Raw genomic sequence first — 17,344 nt, forward strand, 5'->3', positions numbered from 1 at the left:
ATCTATAAATAAAATAATAGTTAAAAAATAACTGGAAAGGAGCCGAATTAGATGAACGTCTAATACTTGAGTGGTTAAAATAGCCCAAAGCATATGCAGACGTAAAAACACGCGGCAAAAAGTGTAGCAATTATAAGGAAGTAAAAAAGGAAGAAAATAGTAGTAAAGAATAAAGAGAAACGGGAAATTAAACAGCAAAACAGACAGGTGAACGTAAGCGCTTCTCATCTGCACAGACAAGCACAAATTAATTGTTTTTAAAAAGAAGTAACGGTCGGCCGCTGGAGACGCTCCGAATGCAGCCGTAACCGAAGAACGATTCGAATAGAGCGCGTACGTTGTGCACATCCGCCGAGTGCGCAGCGAGTCCGCCATTAAATAGAACACTATCTATACGCCGAGCGATCCGTTGACCTTGCCTGAGGGCATATAAGAGGCTGATTACTATTTTCGAAGGTGGGTTGTGTTTAGAACTAAGAGATAGGCACCATTGTTTGAAGTGTTTTTAAGTTCAGGACAGTATTTTATTAACATTAATTATATTCTGAGATATTTATAAGTGACTGTTTACTGCCGTTAGCTTAAATGCTAACGGCAGTGCTTGACAACTCAGCACTTACAAAATACAGGACAACTCAATTGTGACATCATTGTACAATATTTCTTATTTCCCCAGCAAGATTTGAGTCATTTCTAGGGTTACCACTGTCCAGTAAAATGTGAAATCGTCCTTTATTTGGTACTTAATTAGGCTGAGTTTCATATTGAACCGATACAGGGCGCGATTTTTCCGTATTTTCACAAATATCCGATAGATATTTAACACTAAATGCAACATTAAAATGAAACGTAGGAAAGGTCAGTAGAAATGTCGCGGCGGGACCAACCAAAACCTCCCGGTCCGCTGCATAACGGCGCTGCCAGCAGGAACTGCTGTCCTGGTAGCCTAGAGACAGACACTACACACCTTGACGCTTTCTACATCCGCGCGTTTTTTAAATGTCCGTTCAATAGTCCGCCACCTCATCAGAAGAAAATAGGACAGTTAATGTTTGACATTAACTGGCCTGCTCACCATAGTAGTATCTGGCAGATTTTTTATTAAAGTATCTTGTACAAGAGCAAAGATTATTAGGTATATTAAATGCACTCTGTACGCAATGGCAGGAGAATTGCAGAAATGTTAATGAGACAGAATGCGAGTCAGCTATTGACAATGTAAGAACCAAAAATGTCAGTTTGTAACATTGTTTATTATTATGTATGCTGTTTGCATATTTAGATATTTTGCTAATAAGATTCCATTTCATTATGTTTTTTGTAGAAAAGCGCCACCTAATGGACGTAATTGAAATTATGTGATAAATGCTGTGCCACTTTAGTTTATGAAAGGAAGTTGAATGTGGCGCATTCAACTGAACTCTACACAGTTTTTTGACCGTTACGTTACTTTTCATGTGGAATGCTGTGCAAGATTAAATAATCATCTGTAACATCTGCTCAAAGAAAAGTAAAGTTCGTCAGACTTTGTATGGATGTTGTAAGTACTTCTTTAATTCACTGAAAGATGCACAAAGACATATCGTGGGACAGAAACGCGTCAACTGAGAGCTAAGCTAATGAAGGTCAACGAAAGAAAACGGAAGCTTGTTAAACAATATAGTGGCTTACACTGAACCGAATAAGCCGCCACTACAGACAAGAAAGGTTTGTTACAGAAGCAGATGTGTTTGTCTGAGGACCATGACGTCTTTTCAAAAGGGGAAGAGGAAACCGCCTGCTTTCCAGTTAGCTACAGCTGGGCTCCTTCAAGCAAAAGATATTTTCTAATATCTTTTTCTAATACTTATTTTCTTTGTAAAGGATGAAGAACAGCGGGGACGATGACTCCAATTCTACTGACAATGACAATCGTAAGTGACTCCATACATGTTTTATGAAGACTAAAAAGTAACATTCACACCCACACTGTAAAACAGTTGAGCTGCATTTAGTTATGTCTATCAAAAAAATCAGTGATCGGCCAGAGAACTGCAATCAGTGCACCCTACTTTCTTTTTGTAACAGTAATCAGTATGTAGAGCAATTGAGTAACGACTATTAATACAAACAAAATCTATTTAACAGCTATTGAAGAAGTACCGGATATATTTTGAATGCGTCTACATATTTGACAGAATATTCCCAAGGAAAACAAATCCGTACACTAAGGTGCTTATCCGAGATGTTGACAATCGTTTGTCATCCTGACACAGACAGAGTATTGCTTTGTCACACAGTATCGATTGTCCAAGGGTGAGGGGCTGTTAGGCATCATGAACACAGCTGCACAGCTTTTTATTCTACTGGTGTTTATTCTACCACGTGTTTGGTCCACTTCTGGTTAAAGTAGCAAGAAGAGAAGAAATGGGATATTATATTCAAAGGCCTCACTACTAGAGCTTTCTATATCAATTTACTGACATCCCTTGATGCAGACTTGTTGTTAATGGCTCTTATAAGGTTCAGTGCACAATGTGGGAAACCAGCTGAAATCTACTCTGACCAAGGAACAAATTTCAAGGAAAGTGCAGTCCGCCCAAGTGACCGGCACAGCCACCTCTGACCCAGGTTGCCATACCCGGGGGGTAAGAGGAGGGAGCCCAGCAGGGGGGTTGTGTTTATAGCTATGAGCGTGTGTGTTTTTGTAAGGAAGTCTGCGAACACTGTCCCAGATTGCCCTCCCAGCCTTTGTGTTTAATAAGTGAAGGAGCGTCTATCAGTAAAGTTCTGATTCAGGTCCACAGATGTCAAAAGAAGGGAGCGAGTAATGAGACCAGAGCATCTTGTTTACATAACATCCAGGAGAAATTAAGATAGCCAGCCTTCCCCTGCCAACACAGGGGGAGCTAATTCAGAAAACAATGATTGTAAAGTTTCACTGGTACAACTCAGTAGCAGCTCCAAACAGCCATATTTGCTGTCAGTTGGACTCAGCTGAGTTTGCTGTTTACCCAAGGTCTGTTTCCTCCCAGCTGCAAGTCCAGGAAGCGTAGCTAGCCAGTGATCCTGCAGGACCGCATACAACTTGTGATTCTGCCCACACAGTAGCTTATTCTGAGTGTTGGTGGCATGGCATATTCCAGATCAGCTGCTGACATTTTCTAGATTTGTTGATATGCCAGGTAACCACAAACTCCAAAAAGTAGAAATGCTGTTAACCAACATCCAATTATTTGTTATCTTCAACATCTTTGATGGACAACATGGACAGACACAATCCTCCACCTGTCCCAGGAGTCCATCGTGTATCCAGCTTCTGGTTGTGTTTACCTAAAGCACTGAGTCACAGATTATTTTCCATGTTTTTCTGTTCTATTAAACTGGCACAAAGAAAATAACTCATACTCCTCTACAGGCATCCAGGCCCTCTGATGAATTATAACAAGTTCATTGTTTCTTTTAGGTGAAGCAGAAGAAGAAAGATCAGAACTCTCAAACTCTCGTCTGTTTTTGGGGTGTTTGTGGATTTCTTCTATCCTGGTAGCTGGATCAATCGTCTACAGTGAGTTTCATTTCAACACAATACAGTTTAAGTAGCTTTTAGAGTTTTTAGAGGTCTAATGCATTGGATACAAGTGTCCAGCAGGAGGAGGAGTTATGAAGTTTGACAAAAGGTCAAGGTCACTGAAGTGTCACCAAGAATCACTTTAACTTAATGCTGCTCAGCTTGAAACCTGTCAAAGTGTTAAAATTTAATATGGAAGCTCTCAAGGCGAAGTCGTGGAGAGGAGGTTGTCTGGCTTGTGAACCCCAGGATCTCACCCAGGAAGAAGCTTTGAGGCTGGCCGTGAGATTGACGAGCTCTGTGGAGTTCGGCACACTGGGTAGACACGAGTTCAGGGGCCGCTAGCTCCGGAACCATGGAGCCAGCAGTGCGGCCTGGAACCAAGGAGCCACCGCTGCAGAAATGAACCAAGGAGCCAGCGGTTCAGCCAGGAACCAAGGAGCCACCGCTGCAGAAATGAACCAAGGAGCCAGCGGTTCAGCCAGGAACCAAGGAGCCACCGCTGCAGAAATGAACCAAGGAGCCACCGCTGCAGACATGAACCAAGGAGCCAGTGGTTCAGCCAGGAACCAAGGAGCCAGGACTGCAGCCAGGAACCAAGGAGCCAGCGGTGCAGCCAGAAACCATGGAGCCAGCGGTTCAGCCCAATACCATGGAGCCAGCGGTTCAGCCCAATACCATGGAGCCAGCGGTTCAGCCCAATACCATGGAGCCAGCGGTTCAGCCAGGAACCAAGGAGCCAGCCGTTCAGCCAGAAACCAAGGAGCCAGCGGTTCAGCCAGGAACCAAGGAGCCAGCGGTACAGCCAGGAACCAAGGAGCCAGCGGTTCAGCCAGGAACCAAGAAGCCAGCGGTGCAGCCTGGAACCATGGAGCCAGCGGTTCAGCCAGGAACCAAGGAGCCAGCGGTTCAGCCAGGAACCAAGGAGCCAGCGGTGCAGCCAGGAACCAAGGAGCCAGCGGTTCAGCCAGGAACCAAGAAGCCAGCGGTGCAGCCCGGAACCATGGAGCAAGCGGTTCAGCCAGGAACCAAGGAGCCAGCGGTTCAGCCAGGAACCAAGGAGCCAGCGGTGCAGCCAGGAACCAAGGAGCCAGCGGTGCAGCCAGGAACCAAGGAGCCAGCGGTGCAGCCAGGAACCAAGGAGCCAGCGGTTCAGTCAGGAACCAAGGAGCCAGTTGTGCGTCCCGGAACCAAGGAGCCAGCGGTGCAGCCAGGAACCAAGGAGCCAGCGGTGCGGCCAGGAACCAAGGAGCTAGCTGTGCAGCCCGGAACCAAGGAGCCAGCGGTGCAGCCAGGAACCAAGGAGCCAGCGGTGCGTCCAGGAACCAAGGAGCCAGCGGTTCAGCCAGGAACCAAGGAGCCAGTTGTGCGTCCCGGAACCAAGGAGCCAGCGGTGCAGCCAGGAACCAAGGAGCCAGCGGTGCGGCCAGGAACCAAGGAGCTAGCTGTGCAGCCCGGAACCAAGGAGCCAGCGGTGCAGCCAGGAACCAAGGAGCCAGCGGTTCAGTCAGGAACCAAGGAGCCAGCGGTTCAGCCAGGAACCAAGGAGCCAGTTGTGCGTCCCGGAACCAAGGAGCCAGCGGTGCAGCCAGGAACCAAGGAGCCAGCGGTGCAGCCAGGAACCAAGGAGCCAGCGGTTCAGCCCAATACCATGGAGCCAGCGGTTCAGCCCAATACCATGGAGCCAGTGGTGCAGCCCGGAACCATGGAGCCAGTGGTGCAGCCCGGAACCATGGAGCCAGTGGTTCAGCCCGATACCAAGGAGCCAGCTGTGCGTCTCGGAACCAAGGAGCCAGCGGTGCAGCCAGGAACCAAGGAGCCAGCGGTGCAGCCAGGAACCAAGGAGTCAGCGGTTCAGCCAGAAACCAAGGAGCCAGCGGTTCAGCCCAATACCATGGAGCCAGCGGTTCAGCCAGGAACCAAGGAGCCAGCGGTTCAGCCAGAAACCAAGGAGCCAGCGGTTCAGCCCAATACCATGGAGCCAGCGGTGCGGCCAGGAACCAAGGAGCCAGCTGTGCGGCCCGGAACCAAGGAGCCAGCGGTTCAGCCAGAAACCAAGGAGCCAGCGGTTCAGCCAGGAACCAAGGAGCCAGCGGTTCAGCCAGGAACCAAGGAGCCAGCGGTTCAGCCAGAAACCAAGGAGCCAGCGGTTCAGCCCAATACCATGGAGCCAGCGGTTCAGCCAGGAACCAAGGAGCCAGCGGTGCAGCCAGGAACCAAGGAGCCAGCGGTTCAGCCCAATACCATGGAGCCAGCGGTTCAGCCCAATACCATGGAGCCAGTGGTGCAGCCCGGAATCATGGAGCCAGTGGTGCAGCCCGGAACCATGGAGCCAGTGGTTCAGCCCGATACCAAGGAGCCAGCTGTGCGTCTCGGAACCAAGGAGCCAGCGGTGCAGCCAGGAACCAAGGAGCCAGCGGTGCAGCCAGGAACCAAGGAGCCAGCGGTTCAGCCAGAAACCAAGGAGCCAGCGGTTCAGCCCAATACCATGGAGCCAGCGGTTCAGCCAGGAACCAAGGAGCCAGCGGTTCAGCCAGAAACCAAGGAGCCAGCGGTTCAGCCCAATACCATGGAGCCAGCGGTGCAGCCAGGAACCAAGGAGCCAGCGGTGCAGCCAGGAACCAAGGAGCCAGCGGTTCAGCCAGAAACCAAGGAGCCAGCGGTTCAGCCCAATACCATGGAGCCAGCGGTTCAGCCAGGAACCAAGGAGCCAGCGGTTCAGCCAGAAACCAAGGAGCCAGCGGTTCAGCCCAATACCATGGAGCCAGCGGTGCGGCCAGGAACCAAGGAGCCAGCTGTGCGGCCCGGAACCAAGGAGCCAGCGGTTCAGCCAGGAACCAAGGAGCCAGCGGTTCAGCCAGGAACCAAGGAGCCAGCGGTGCAGCCAGGAACCAAGGAGCCAGCGGTTCAGCCAGAAACCAAGGAGCCAGCGGTTCAGCCCAATACCATGGAGCCAGCGGTTCAGCCAGAAACCAAGGAGCCAGCGGTGCAGCCAGGAACCAAGGAGCCAGCGGTGCAGCCAGGAACCAAGGAGCCAGCGGTTCAGCCAGGAACCAAGAAGCCAGCGGTGCAGCCCGGAACCATGGAGCCAGCGGTTCAGCCAGGAACCAAGGAGCCAGCGGTTCAGCCAGGAACCAAGGAGCCAGCGGTGCAGCCAGGAACCAAGGAGCCAGCAGTTCAACCAGGAACAAAGGAGCCAGCGGTTCAGCCCAATACCATGGAGCCAGCGGTTCAGCCAGGAACCAAGGAGCCAGCGGTGCGTCCAGGAACCAAGGAGCCAGCGGTTCAGTCAGGAACCAAGGAGCCAGCGGTTCAGCCAGGAACCAAGGAGCCAGCGGTTCAGTCAGGAACCAAGGAGCCAGCGGTTCAGCCAGGAACCAAGGAGCCAGTTGTGCGTCCCGGAACCAAGGAGCCAGCGGTGCGGCCAGGAACCAAGGAGCTAGCTGTGCAGCCCGGAACCAAGGAGCCAGCGGTGCAGCCAGGAACCAAGGAGCCAGCGGTTCAGTCAGGAACCAAGGAGCCAGCGGTGCAGCCAGGAACCAAGGAGCCAGCGGTGCAGCCAGGAACCAAGGAGCCAGCGGTGCAGCCAGGAACCAAGGAGCCAGCGGTTCAGCCCAATACCATGGAGCCAGCGGTTCAGCCAGGAACCATGGAGCCAGCGGTTCAGCCAGGAACCAAGGAGCCAGTTGTGCGTCCCGGAACCAAGGAGCCAGCGGTGCAGCCAGGAACCATGGAGCCAGCGGTGCAGCCAGGAACCAAGGAGCCAGCGGTGCAGCCAGGAACCAAGGAGCCAGCGGTTCAGCCCAATACCATGGAGCCAGCGGTTCAGCCCAATACCATGGAGCCAGCGGTGCAGCCCGGAACCATGGAGCCAGTGGTGCAGCCCGGAACCATGGAGCCAGTGGTTCAGCCCGATACCAAGGAGCCAGCTGTGCGTCTCGGAACCAAGGAGCCAGCGGTGCAGCCAGGAACCAAGGAGCCAGCGGTGCAGCCAGGAACCAAGGAGCCAGCGGTTCAGCCAGAAACCAAGGAGCCAGCGGTTCAGCCCAATACCATGGAGCCAGCAGTTCAGCCCAATACCATGGAGCCAGCGGTTCAGCCAGGAACCAAGGAGCCAGCTGTGCGCCCCGGAACCAAGAAGCCAGCGGTTCAGCCAGGAACCAAGGAGCCAGCGGTTCAGCCAGGAACCAAGGAGCCAGCGGTTCAGCCAGGAACCAAGGAGCCAGCGGTTCAGCCAGGAACCAAGGAGCCAGCGGTTCAGCCCAATACCATGGAGCCAGCGGTTCAGCCCAAAACCATGGAGCCAGCGGTTCAGCCCAATACCATGGAGCCAGCGGTTCAGCCCAATACCATGGAGCCAGCGGTTCAGCCCAATACCATGGAGCCAGCGGTTCACTCAGGAACCAAGGAGCCAGCGGTTCAGCCAGGAACCAAGGAGCCAGCGGTTCAGTCAGGAACCAAGGAGCCAGTTGTGCATCCCGGAACCAAGGAGCCAGCGGTGCAGCCAGGAACCAAGGAGCCAGCGGTGCGTCCAGGAACCAAGGAGCTAGCTGTGCAGCCCGGAACCAAGGAGCCAGCGGTGCAGCCAGGAACCAAGGAGCCAGCGGTTCAGTCAGGAACCAAGGAGCCAGCGGTTCAGCCAGGAACCAAGGAGCCAGCGGTGCAGCCAGGAACCAAGGAGCCAGCGGTGCATTCCGGAACCATGTAGCCAGCGGTTCAGCCAGGAACCAAGGAGCCAGCGGTGGAAACAGATGACTGATTAGAAACTGGTTGCAGATGTGAGGAGAGAAAGTGGGACAGTTGAGGGGGAGTACACAGGGGACTATGAAATAAATGTAGCACTAAAGAATAACTAGACTTAAGAAACATAATAAAATAAGAGTAATGGTGCGTTCACATCAAACGCGTCTGGTTTACATTCAAAGTCTATGTGAAGGAGCATCAAGGGCCTGTTGCGGCGCATCTGAAGCGTTTGACGCGTCAAGCACATCCAGTGCATCCGACAAATACAAGCTTTTGCATTAAAAGTGAACGTGTCAAAGCTGAAACGTGGAACTCGTTTTGTGTGAACGCACCATGACTAAGAAAAGGACTAGACACACTAACTAGAATCACTAAAATCGAACTGAAATAAAAGTGGAAACAATGTTGAACTAATAGAAAGAACGAAGGAACACAAATAACAAAACCCAGAACAAACTAAAACAACCCAAGATCCTGACACCCAGGGATTCAGGACCTCATTGCTGCAAAGCATCAGTGGTACAGCGATGCAGCTCCCAAAAATAAACGTAATGAAATATTAAAATCAGTTAAATGTCATTCGGTTCTATCCTAAGAATATTGTCTGATATACAGACAGATTCACTGACTTTCTGACTGATTTGTGTTTTTATAGTGAATGTAAAGATGAGCGAACAGCAGGGAAGCATTAAAGACCTTACAACAGAAAAAAAGCAACTGACTGACGAAAGACAGATGGTGAAGCTGAGCCAAGCAATTCGAGACAGAGAGGACATGATCCAAAAGAGAGAGGAGGCGACCCGAGAGACAGAGGAGGCGACCCGAGAGACAGAGGAGGCGACCCTAAAGACAGAGGAGGCGACCCGAGAGACAGAGGAGGCGACCCTAAAGACAGAGGAGGCGACCCGAGTGACAGAGAAGGCGACCCGAGAGACAGAGGAGGCGACCCTAAAGACAGAGGAGGCGACCCTAAAGACAGAGGAGGCGACCCGAGAGACAGAGGAGGCGACCCTAAAGACAGAGGAGGCGACCCTAAAGACAGAGGAGGCGACCCGAGAGACAGAGGAGGCGACCCTAAAGACAGAGGAGGCGACCCGAGAGACAGAGGAGGCGACCCTAAAGACAGAGGAGGCGACCCTAAAGACAGAGGAGGCGACCCGAGAGACAGAGGAGGCGACCCGAGAGACAGAGGAGGCGACCCGAGAGACAGAGGAGGCGATCCAAAAAAGAGAGGAGCAGAACCAAAAGACAGAGGAGGCGACCCGAGAGACAGAGGAGGCGACCCTAAAGACAGAGGAGGCGACCCGAGAGACAGAGGAGGCGACCCGAGAGACAGAGGAGGCGACCCTAAAGACAGAGGAGGCGACCCGAGAGACAGAGGAGGCGACCCTAAAGACAGAGGAGGCGACCCTAAAGACAGAGGAGGCGACCCTAAAGACTGAGGAGGCGACCCTAAAGACAGAGGAGGCGACCCGAGAGACAGAGGAGGCGACCCTAAAGACAGAGGAGGCGACCCTAAAGACTGAGGAGGCGACCCGAGAGACAGAGGAGGCGATCCGAGAGACAGAGGAGGCGATCCAAAAAAGAGAGGAGCAGAACCAAAAGACAGAGGAGGCGACCCGAGAGACAGAGGAGGCGACCCTAAAGACAGAGGAGGCGACCCGAGAGACAGAGGAGGCGACCCTAAAGACAGAGGAGGCGACCCTAAAGACAGAGGAGGCGACCCGAGAGACAGAGGAGGCGACCCTTAAGACAGAGGAGGCGACCCGAGAGACAGACGAGGCGACCCTAAAGACAGAGGAGGCGACCCAAGAGACGGAGGAGGCGACCCTAAAGACAGAGGAGGCGACCCGAGTGACAGAGAAGGCGACCCGAGAGACAGAGGAGGCGACCCGAGAGACGGAGGAGGCGACCCTAAAGACAGAGGAGGCGACCCGAGTGACAGAGAAGGCGACCCGAGAGACAGAGGAGGCGACCCTAAAGACAGAGGAGGCGACCCTAAAGACAGAGGAGGCGACACTAAAGACAGAGGAGGCGACCCGAGAGACAGAGGAGGCGACCCGAGAGACAGAGGAGGCGACCCTAAAGACAGAGGAGGCGACCCTAAAGACAGAGGAGGCGACCCTAAAGACAGAGGAGGCGACCCTAAAGACAGAGGAGGCGACCCGAGAGACAGAGGAGGCGACCCTAAAGACAGAGGAGGCGACCCGAGAGACAGAGGAGGCGACCCGAGAGACAGAGGAGGCGACCCTAAAGACAGAGGAGGCGACCCGAGAGACAGAGGAGGCGACCCTAAAGACAGAGGAGGCGACCCGAGTGACAGAGAAGGCGACCCGAGAGACAGAGGAGGCGACCCTAAAGACAGAGGAGGCGACCCGAGAGGCAGAGGAGCTGAAATTGACCCTGGGATTCATCCAGAAGTTTGACATCTTTCCAATTAATGACTTCTGTCCTGCCAAAAGTGATTACATTTATAGATTACCTTTGAAAATTTGGATTATTTATCTCATTTTTATTTATTTTTTTTATGTAACCTTCAATTATAAATAGTTTTTCAAAACATACTTGGCCGTTATTAGTGACCCGGGGTCTGGCTAGCTCACTTCACAGCAGTTTATAGGTTTACACAAAGTTTTTATTTCAAAAAATAGTATATTTTTTGAGTGAACCGAGCATAGAGCCCTGTGGTACGGCACTCCTACATAGAACAGTAGCTTAATTTAATCGTCTTCCAATACTGGTCTGCGCTCTACCTTTGACATCTTTGCTAGAGCATTAAATATTATTAACACATTAAATGTTATTTTTTATACTTCAGATTATTTTTACCAAAGTTTCACTTTCTGTTCTTTTCCATCGTCTAATGGATCCAGGATGTAAGCCGTGCCTGCATGACTGGATCCTCTTTCAGAAGAAATGCTACCTGTTTTACGACGAACCGGCTCCTTGGAAGACCTGGGAACAAAGTCGAAGGTTCTGTCAGGACAGACGAGCAGATTTGGTTGTAATTAATGATCTGGAGGAGCAGGTAAAATCTGATGCCACCTATGCTAGAAGCCTAGAGCTAATCTGGAAGTTTCTGGAAAATCGGTCACTCAAAGTAAGGAAATTAATGCTGATGTAAAAAAAATCTGTTGACAGGAATTTGTCAGCAAACATGTCAAATCTTACTTTGATATTCAGTGGGGATACTGGCTGGGGTTACAACAAACTAACAACACCTGGACCTGGGTTGATGGACGCGTGGACACGCTTGGGTAAGATCTCCTGTATTATCTAAAAGTGTACATTTTGTTATGCAAAAACAACTTTTCTTCATGTAATAATATTATTCCCTCATCAAAAACATACCTGGAGCTCATCCTTATTCTGCCCCTGCTTGTATGTGTAGGCAAGGTCTGCAGATAAATTATCGTCCAGAAAAGCTGCACGATTCCCTTCAAAGCTTTACTTAAGACTCAATGTAAAACTGTAAAAAAAAAAAAACAACTAGTGCAAATATGTCTCGGTTACATTTGTTTCCTCTGCATGAAAAAATAACACTCATTAACTGAACAAAAACAGGAGCAACTTTACGTTAACGTCTGTGGAAAAACCCATATAAATGTTAACTTAGTGAATTCAAGCAAACAAAAGATATAAAAGTTATCTTTGTTCATATGAGATACGAGATAACCTCAGTATCAGTTATACTGTAAACCAGGGGCGTCACCAGGAATCTTGGGCCCCCTGAGAAAAGAATTATTTTGCCCCCCTCACCTCCCCTGCACAGCTGCTGTTACAATTTTTTGAGTCTATTTGACCCATAAAAAACATCACAATTTTAAAGGTCTGCATCTGCCTTGCTTTCTTTGGTTCTATGCTGATAATTAGCACAATATTTACTGCTCATGAATTTAACATCCAACAGTCCACATCCAGTATGCAAGTAGGTTGCTTAAATTTCTTCTATTAGTTTTAGATACTGAAATGTCTCTCCCCATGAGCAAAAGTCTAAAGCAACGTGCAACGACACATAAAGCAATCCAGACTTCTCAAAAATGCTAGTAGTTGCATTTTATTCAAGCAGCAGTACATAACTTTAATAAAAAAATATGTTTTCTCCATATTTGTTAAAACTGTCACCATGTCGTAGTAGTTTGTTATAGACAGATAATCTGTGAAAACAATCAATCTCCTCCACCTCCTTTCTGAATTATTATTACTGGTTAAAGTCATGCACCGTTCTGACCAAAACAACCAATCAGAACCAGGAGGAGGGTCTTAGCGCCGTCAATTAGCCTCATTCACTCACTGCTAAATGTGCTAATGGGGGAGAAACAACTAATCATTACAAAAAAACGTTTATCTGTCATCATTGGTAACTATGCTAACTAAACTGAGCATTGACGGTTTGAATCTACACAACTCTGTGCTATGCTAGCTGCAGCACGGCACAAATCGAGGAGGAGGAAGGATGAGCAGCACCACATGAGATTGTGATTGACAGCACTAAACCTCTCCTACCTCTGACTGGTTGTTTCTAGCACTAGGAGAAAACAGAGAAAATAGATTTTTCACAGATTACCTCTCTGTCACAACATAATGACAGTTTTAACAAATATGTGGAAAATATTTATATAAAAGTGACATACTGCAGCTTTAATTTCACTCAGGAGAGGACGGGTCAGGAGGGACGTGGGTTATAACTGTTGCTGACTGACTCACTTGTTGTTAAGTGATAAAAGGTACAAGGGACAAGTTAAATATATGAATATGTTGGTAATTGTTTTCCTGAATTCATCAAATGCTAGTGAAATGGAGGCAACCAGGAGTTTGTAGCTAAGCTAACTATGCTAAATGGTTGGTAATCTCACACAGTCTACTCACCTCTCTTGGAGAAAAACTGGGTTATAAATTAACACTCTTGCCTTTTTCTCTCTTAGCAGTATAGTGACTGCCACAGTCGTTCGTAGAAGCTGTATTCAGCTGCAGTTTCTACTGACTGCAGCTGAACAGCGTCACCGTCAAGCGCTCCAAGCAGGAACAAACCATTTAACGCAGATAGGGGGGTTCAGGGCAAAAACGGATGTGTGGTTTTTGGTCTGGGAGGGGTAACATTACATTATTACTGCTAAAAACAATCTTTGAAAATACAATATGATTAATGTTGTATTTGACAGGACCCCGATTTTTTTAAATTTCTATGAGCAAATAATCAAATTGTGGACGGCCCCCTGCTGATCACGGCCCCTAGAATTGTCATCACTTTTCCCCCTATACCGCGCCCCTGCTGTAAACACAAACACACTCACATGTGATGCAGAGTAGAAAAAGCTGTTCCTGTTTGGCTTCCTCACATAGCTTAACACTACACACACTAAAGATACAACATAACACTGCTGTGAAAATTGTGACCACTAGAGGTCCTACTCTGCTTAGTGATGTCTTTCTCCCAGGCTAACATAAACCAAACACTGCTCCCCTTTTATAAGTAAAACAACTTCAGAGACAAGTCCAGAATAAACCTTTTTAAAATCCTGACCCAATACTACTTTAGAAAGGGACTGGCATTCACCACCACTATGAGCATCTTTAAGAAGCACAACATTTCCTTCTGACAGGTTTGGCTTCTCCTCATGCCTCTTTTGCCTGTAGTGATGTCAGGTATTCTTGATGCCAGCGTTTCCAGAGCGCATTGGCCAGAGCCTGGACCTGGTTCCACTGCTTCCTGTAAAGCTCTTTGAGGTCAGATTGTCCAGCTGGTAGCAGCACCAGATCGATCGTCTGAGTCAGGAGCTTAGCAGGCGTCAGAACAGTTGGCATGTCTGGATCAGGAGAAATGGAAACCATGACCAAATCCAGTCACTGTTGTTATGGTACAATTTACCAATCTTTTATTTGATAAAATTTTTATTCAATTAATTGTCAGAATAATCGGTAGAGTACTCCATTACTAAAATAATTGTTTACCACAGCTCTAAAGATACTGTTAATATAGTTTTCATGTTCAGTTTTTTTTTAACTGAAACTGTCCAATGACAATAAATCCCTGCATTTGGTTCATCCAGCCCCAGTGTTCTTTTAAATGATATATAAGGTTTTTGAAGTGTTGGATCAGAACACTGTATCGGCAAAATTAAAGAAAGTGATCGGCACATTCCTATTCTGAGGTTCATGGTTCTGTTTTCCAGGTTCTGGATGAAGGAGGAGCTCAAAACTCCAGGACCGAAAGCCAGGCTGATGCCAGGAAGAAATCCCTCAGAGAGCTGGAACAAAGCCGACAGTTTCTTCCAGAACAAATTCATCTGTGAGCATGAAGCTTTCCCAAGGTGCATCTAACTTAAAGTTTCCTGCAGGAAAGCTCAACTGTGTCATGAATTTCTATATACAAGTCATCATCACCTCAATAATCTGCTGGTCGTTTTGTCTCTTCATTCTTAGTGTTTATGAACTCTCACCTAATGAACCTGTCTGGTTTGCACAGCCAGGAAGAGATGTTGTTTTTCTGCAGCTGCTCAGGAACCAGACTGTCTCTCCATTGTTCAGGTTTCCTTATCTTTGGTATAAAACCAACCTGTGGACTCTGACTGACAGAGCAAACTCTGAGTCTGACCTGTTCATGAGTTTCTCATCTTGTGGCTCTCATATCATGAGCACGGCATTAAATAAGCCTGACTGAGTGTTTTCACCTAGCGGTGAGTGGAAATGAATTATTTTTCACAACAATATGGCTGGTTCCCTCGGCTGGACGTCTGATGAGCACAAAGCTCCTGCCTCAAACCTCACTGAGGCTTTCAGAGAGAGGCTGGCTCGTCAGCTCCAGCGCTGCGATCAACAAACTCAAAGAAAATTCACTGTTAGCTGGTGAGACGCTAACTCAGTGAAATAAGTGATCAAATTAAAGGCCAATCAAAAAATAAACTGAAATCTAAATTGACAAAGGATCCAATGAACCTTTATTTTTACGAGATACCTGCAAGAGTTTCTCTGAAAGAAGTTTATAAAGCGTTTCTATTTAGCTCAGAAAAGCTAAAAGGATCTTTATATGGTTTTAGCTGGAACCACAGGTATGAAGGTTAATTTGCATGAGGCAGGTATTTCTCAGACATTATATCCATTTTACATAAAGGTGCAGAAATAAATGTAAAAAAACAAACAACAAAACTCAAAATTGTTCAAGGAAAAATTAAAGATTAAAATCTAGTCAATGGAAATTATGAGAGGGTCCTGGAAAAATAAATAAGTTTTGAAAACATTTGAGACTCTGTTTTTTTTCCTTTTTTGAAGCACTAATCAAGAGGAACCACCACATAACTAATATTACAATAGTCTGAATTTCTTACAAGCACACCAGATCAATCTCACTAATATGGATGCAGACAACAGAATGGGGATTAAATCCAGTCTGGATGATTTTAGAAAGCCAGTATTAGAGTCAGAACGAAACACTGGTAAAATGGCAAAGAGGTAAAGTTATTCTGAACAGCAGCACATCAATATTATTGTTTACTGAATTAACTTCTGGGACAATTTATCATCCAGCAAAATTTGTTACTGTGACAGACCTAGCTGAGTGTTAATTTTTATTTTAACTTGTGCCAATGGAGTTACAGAGGTGTGTGGTTTTGTAGCACAGAGCAAAAAAAAAAAAAGCAAAAATCAAAATATGTATCTTACAACTTTTTTTGCATGAATAATAACTCAATATGAATAATTGGTTATGTTTTTGTGTATTTATGGTAATGTCAGTCTTTGACCTCCATGTTGTGAGTCTGATGCTCCCTGCTTTGTTGTTCATTTCAGGTTTATAAATGCCGCATATGTAGCTCCGTCTTTGAAAAATTACTGCTCAACAGTAAATTTGCTAACTCAAGTTAATGTAAAAAGTAGCATCCAAGGAGTTACTCAAGTAAGAGTAAATATTGGTAAAAAGGTTACTTAACTGATGAAAACTTTAATTATTTAATATTTAAAAAAGACAACATCAGACAGACCAAAACTTAAAGTTATGTGGAATTATTTGTATTTTAAAGACCAAAATAAAAATAATTCATATGAATAACAAAACCAGACAAACAAAACATTTTTTCAAATCTTTTTTTAAATACAGAACTTGAGAAATTTTAACAAAAACTGCAGGTGTGTGTCTTTTTGTTGTTAAAACAAGTTTGTTCTTCATTCGGTGGAGTTACTCACAGTGAGCATACCCACTATAGAGAATCCAAACATTTTACTCCAGAATACATTTTACTCAAGTAAAAGTAAAAAGTACAACGCAGCTAAAATACTCCTAAAAGTATTTATTTATTTTTATTTTATTTTATTTTTTACAAAAAGTTACTCAAGTAAATGTAACTAGTTACCACCCAACTCTGTTAACTGTTTTAACAATTTATTTACGGTCTCCGGTGACGTAGGGCTACGAATACGGCCGTAACCGAAGAACGCTTTGAAAACATCGCGTACGATGTGTACATCCGCAGAGAGCGCAGCGAGTCCATCGTTAGATAGAGACGTTGGTCAGTTCAGAAGACCTGCCCGGCTTGAGGGCGAATCCGTCCCGACGTTATCTGTTTTCACAGGTAAGTTAAGTGTAGAAGTAACAGATAGGCGCCGTTGTTTATTAGTGTTTGTAAGTTCAGGGCAGTGTTTTATTGACATCGATTGTATTTTGAAATATTTAGAAGTTACTGTTTACTGTCGCTAGCCTAAATGCTAATTACTAATGTAGGGCTTGCCAAAATACAGGACAATTGTGACATCGTCGTACAATATTTCTTAATAACCTAACACTGGAGCTATATTTAGGGTAGCTCCAATGTCAGCGGACGTTTATCCGTCCGCTGCGTAACGGCGCTGCCAGCAGGAACTGCTGTCCTGGTTGCCTAGAGACAGATACGATACAGATGCTTTCTACATCCGCGCGTTTTTTAAATGTCCGCTCGATACTCCACCACCTAATCAGAAGTGAAAACTCTCACAAAGATAGCTGTGAGTTAGTTGGAAGAAGCTCATCCCAAGCTGAACAGCGACAGAGAAGTTAGGAAGTACCAGGTTCTGATCTTCCCTGGT

General features: G+C 47.2%; 2 protein-coding genes across 2 annotated transcripts; both read left to right on the forward strand.

The window, feature by feature from the left end:
- Nucleotides 1–1,864: 1,864 nt before the first annotated feature.
- Nucleotides 1,865–15,527, forward strand: LOC106913136 (uncharacterized). The gene is made up of 7 exons (XM_088013808.1): nucleotides 1,865–1,913; nucleotides 3,446–3,544; nucleotides 8,946–9,316; nucleotides 10,619–10,751; nucleotides 11,164–11,318; nucleotides 11,432–11,547; nucleotides 14,464–15,527. Exons 1-7 carry the CDS (start codon nucleotides 1,865–1,867, stop codon nucleotides 14,609–14,611), a joined length of 1,071 nt encoding a protein of 356 aa, XP_087869934.1. The 3' UTR covers nucleotides 14,612–15,527.
- LOC148154902 (uncharacterized) lies at nucleotides 3,740–8,310 on the forward strand. Its single transcript, XM_088013569.1, is given in 8 exon segments — nucleotides 3,740–3,829; nucleotides 4,210–5,237; nucleotides 5,286–5,939; nucleotides 6,135–7,073; nucleotides 7,176–7,282; nucleotides 7,369–7,505; nucleotides 7,747–8,015; nucleotides 8,118–8,310. Coding segments are annotated over 8 exon segments (3,417 nt in total).
- Nucleotides 15,528–17,344: the final 1,817 nt, after the last annotated feature.

The sequence above is a fragment of the Poecilia mexicana genome, unplaced genomic scaffold (genome assembly GCF_051168715.1).
Source record: "Poecilia mexicana isolate PSO_F unplaced genomic scaffold, ASM5116871v1 scaffold_16, whole genome shotgun sequence".
NCBI lineage: Eukaryota > Metazoa > Chordata > Actinopteri > Cyprinodontiformes > Poeciliidae > Poecilia > Poecilia mexicana.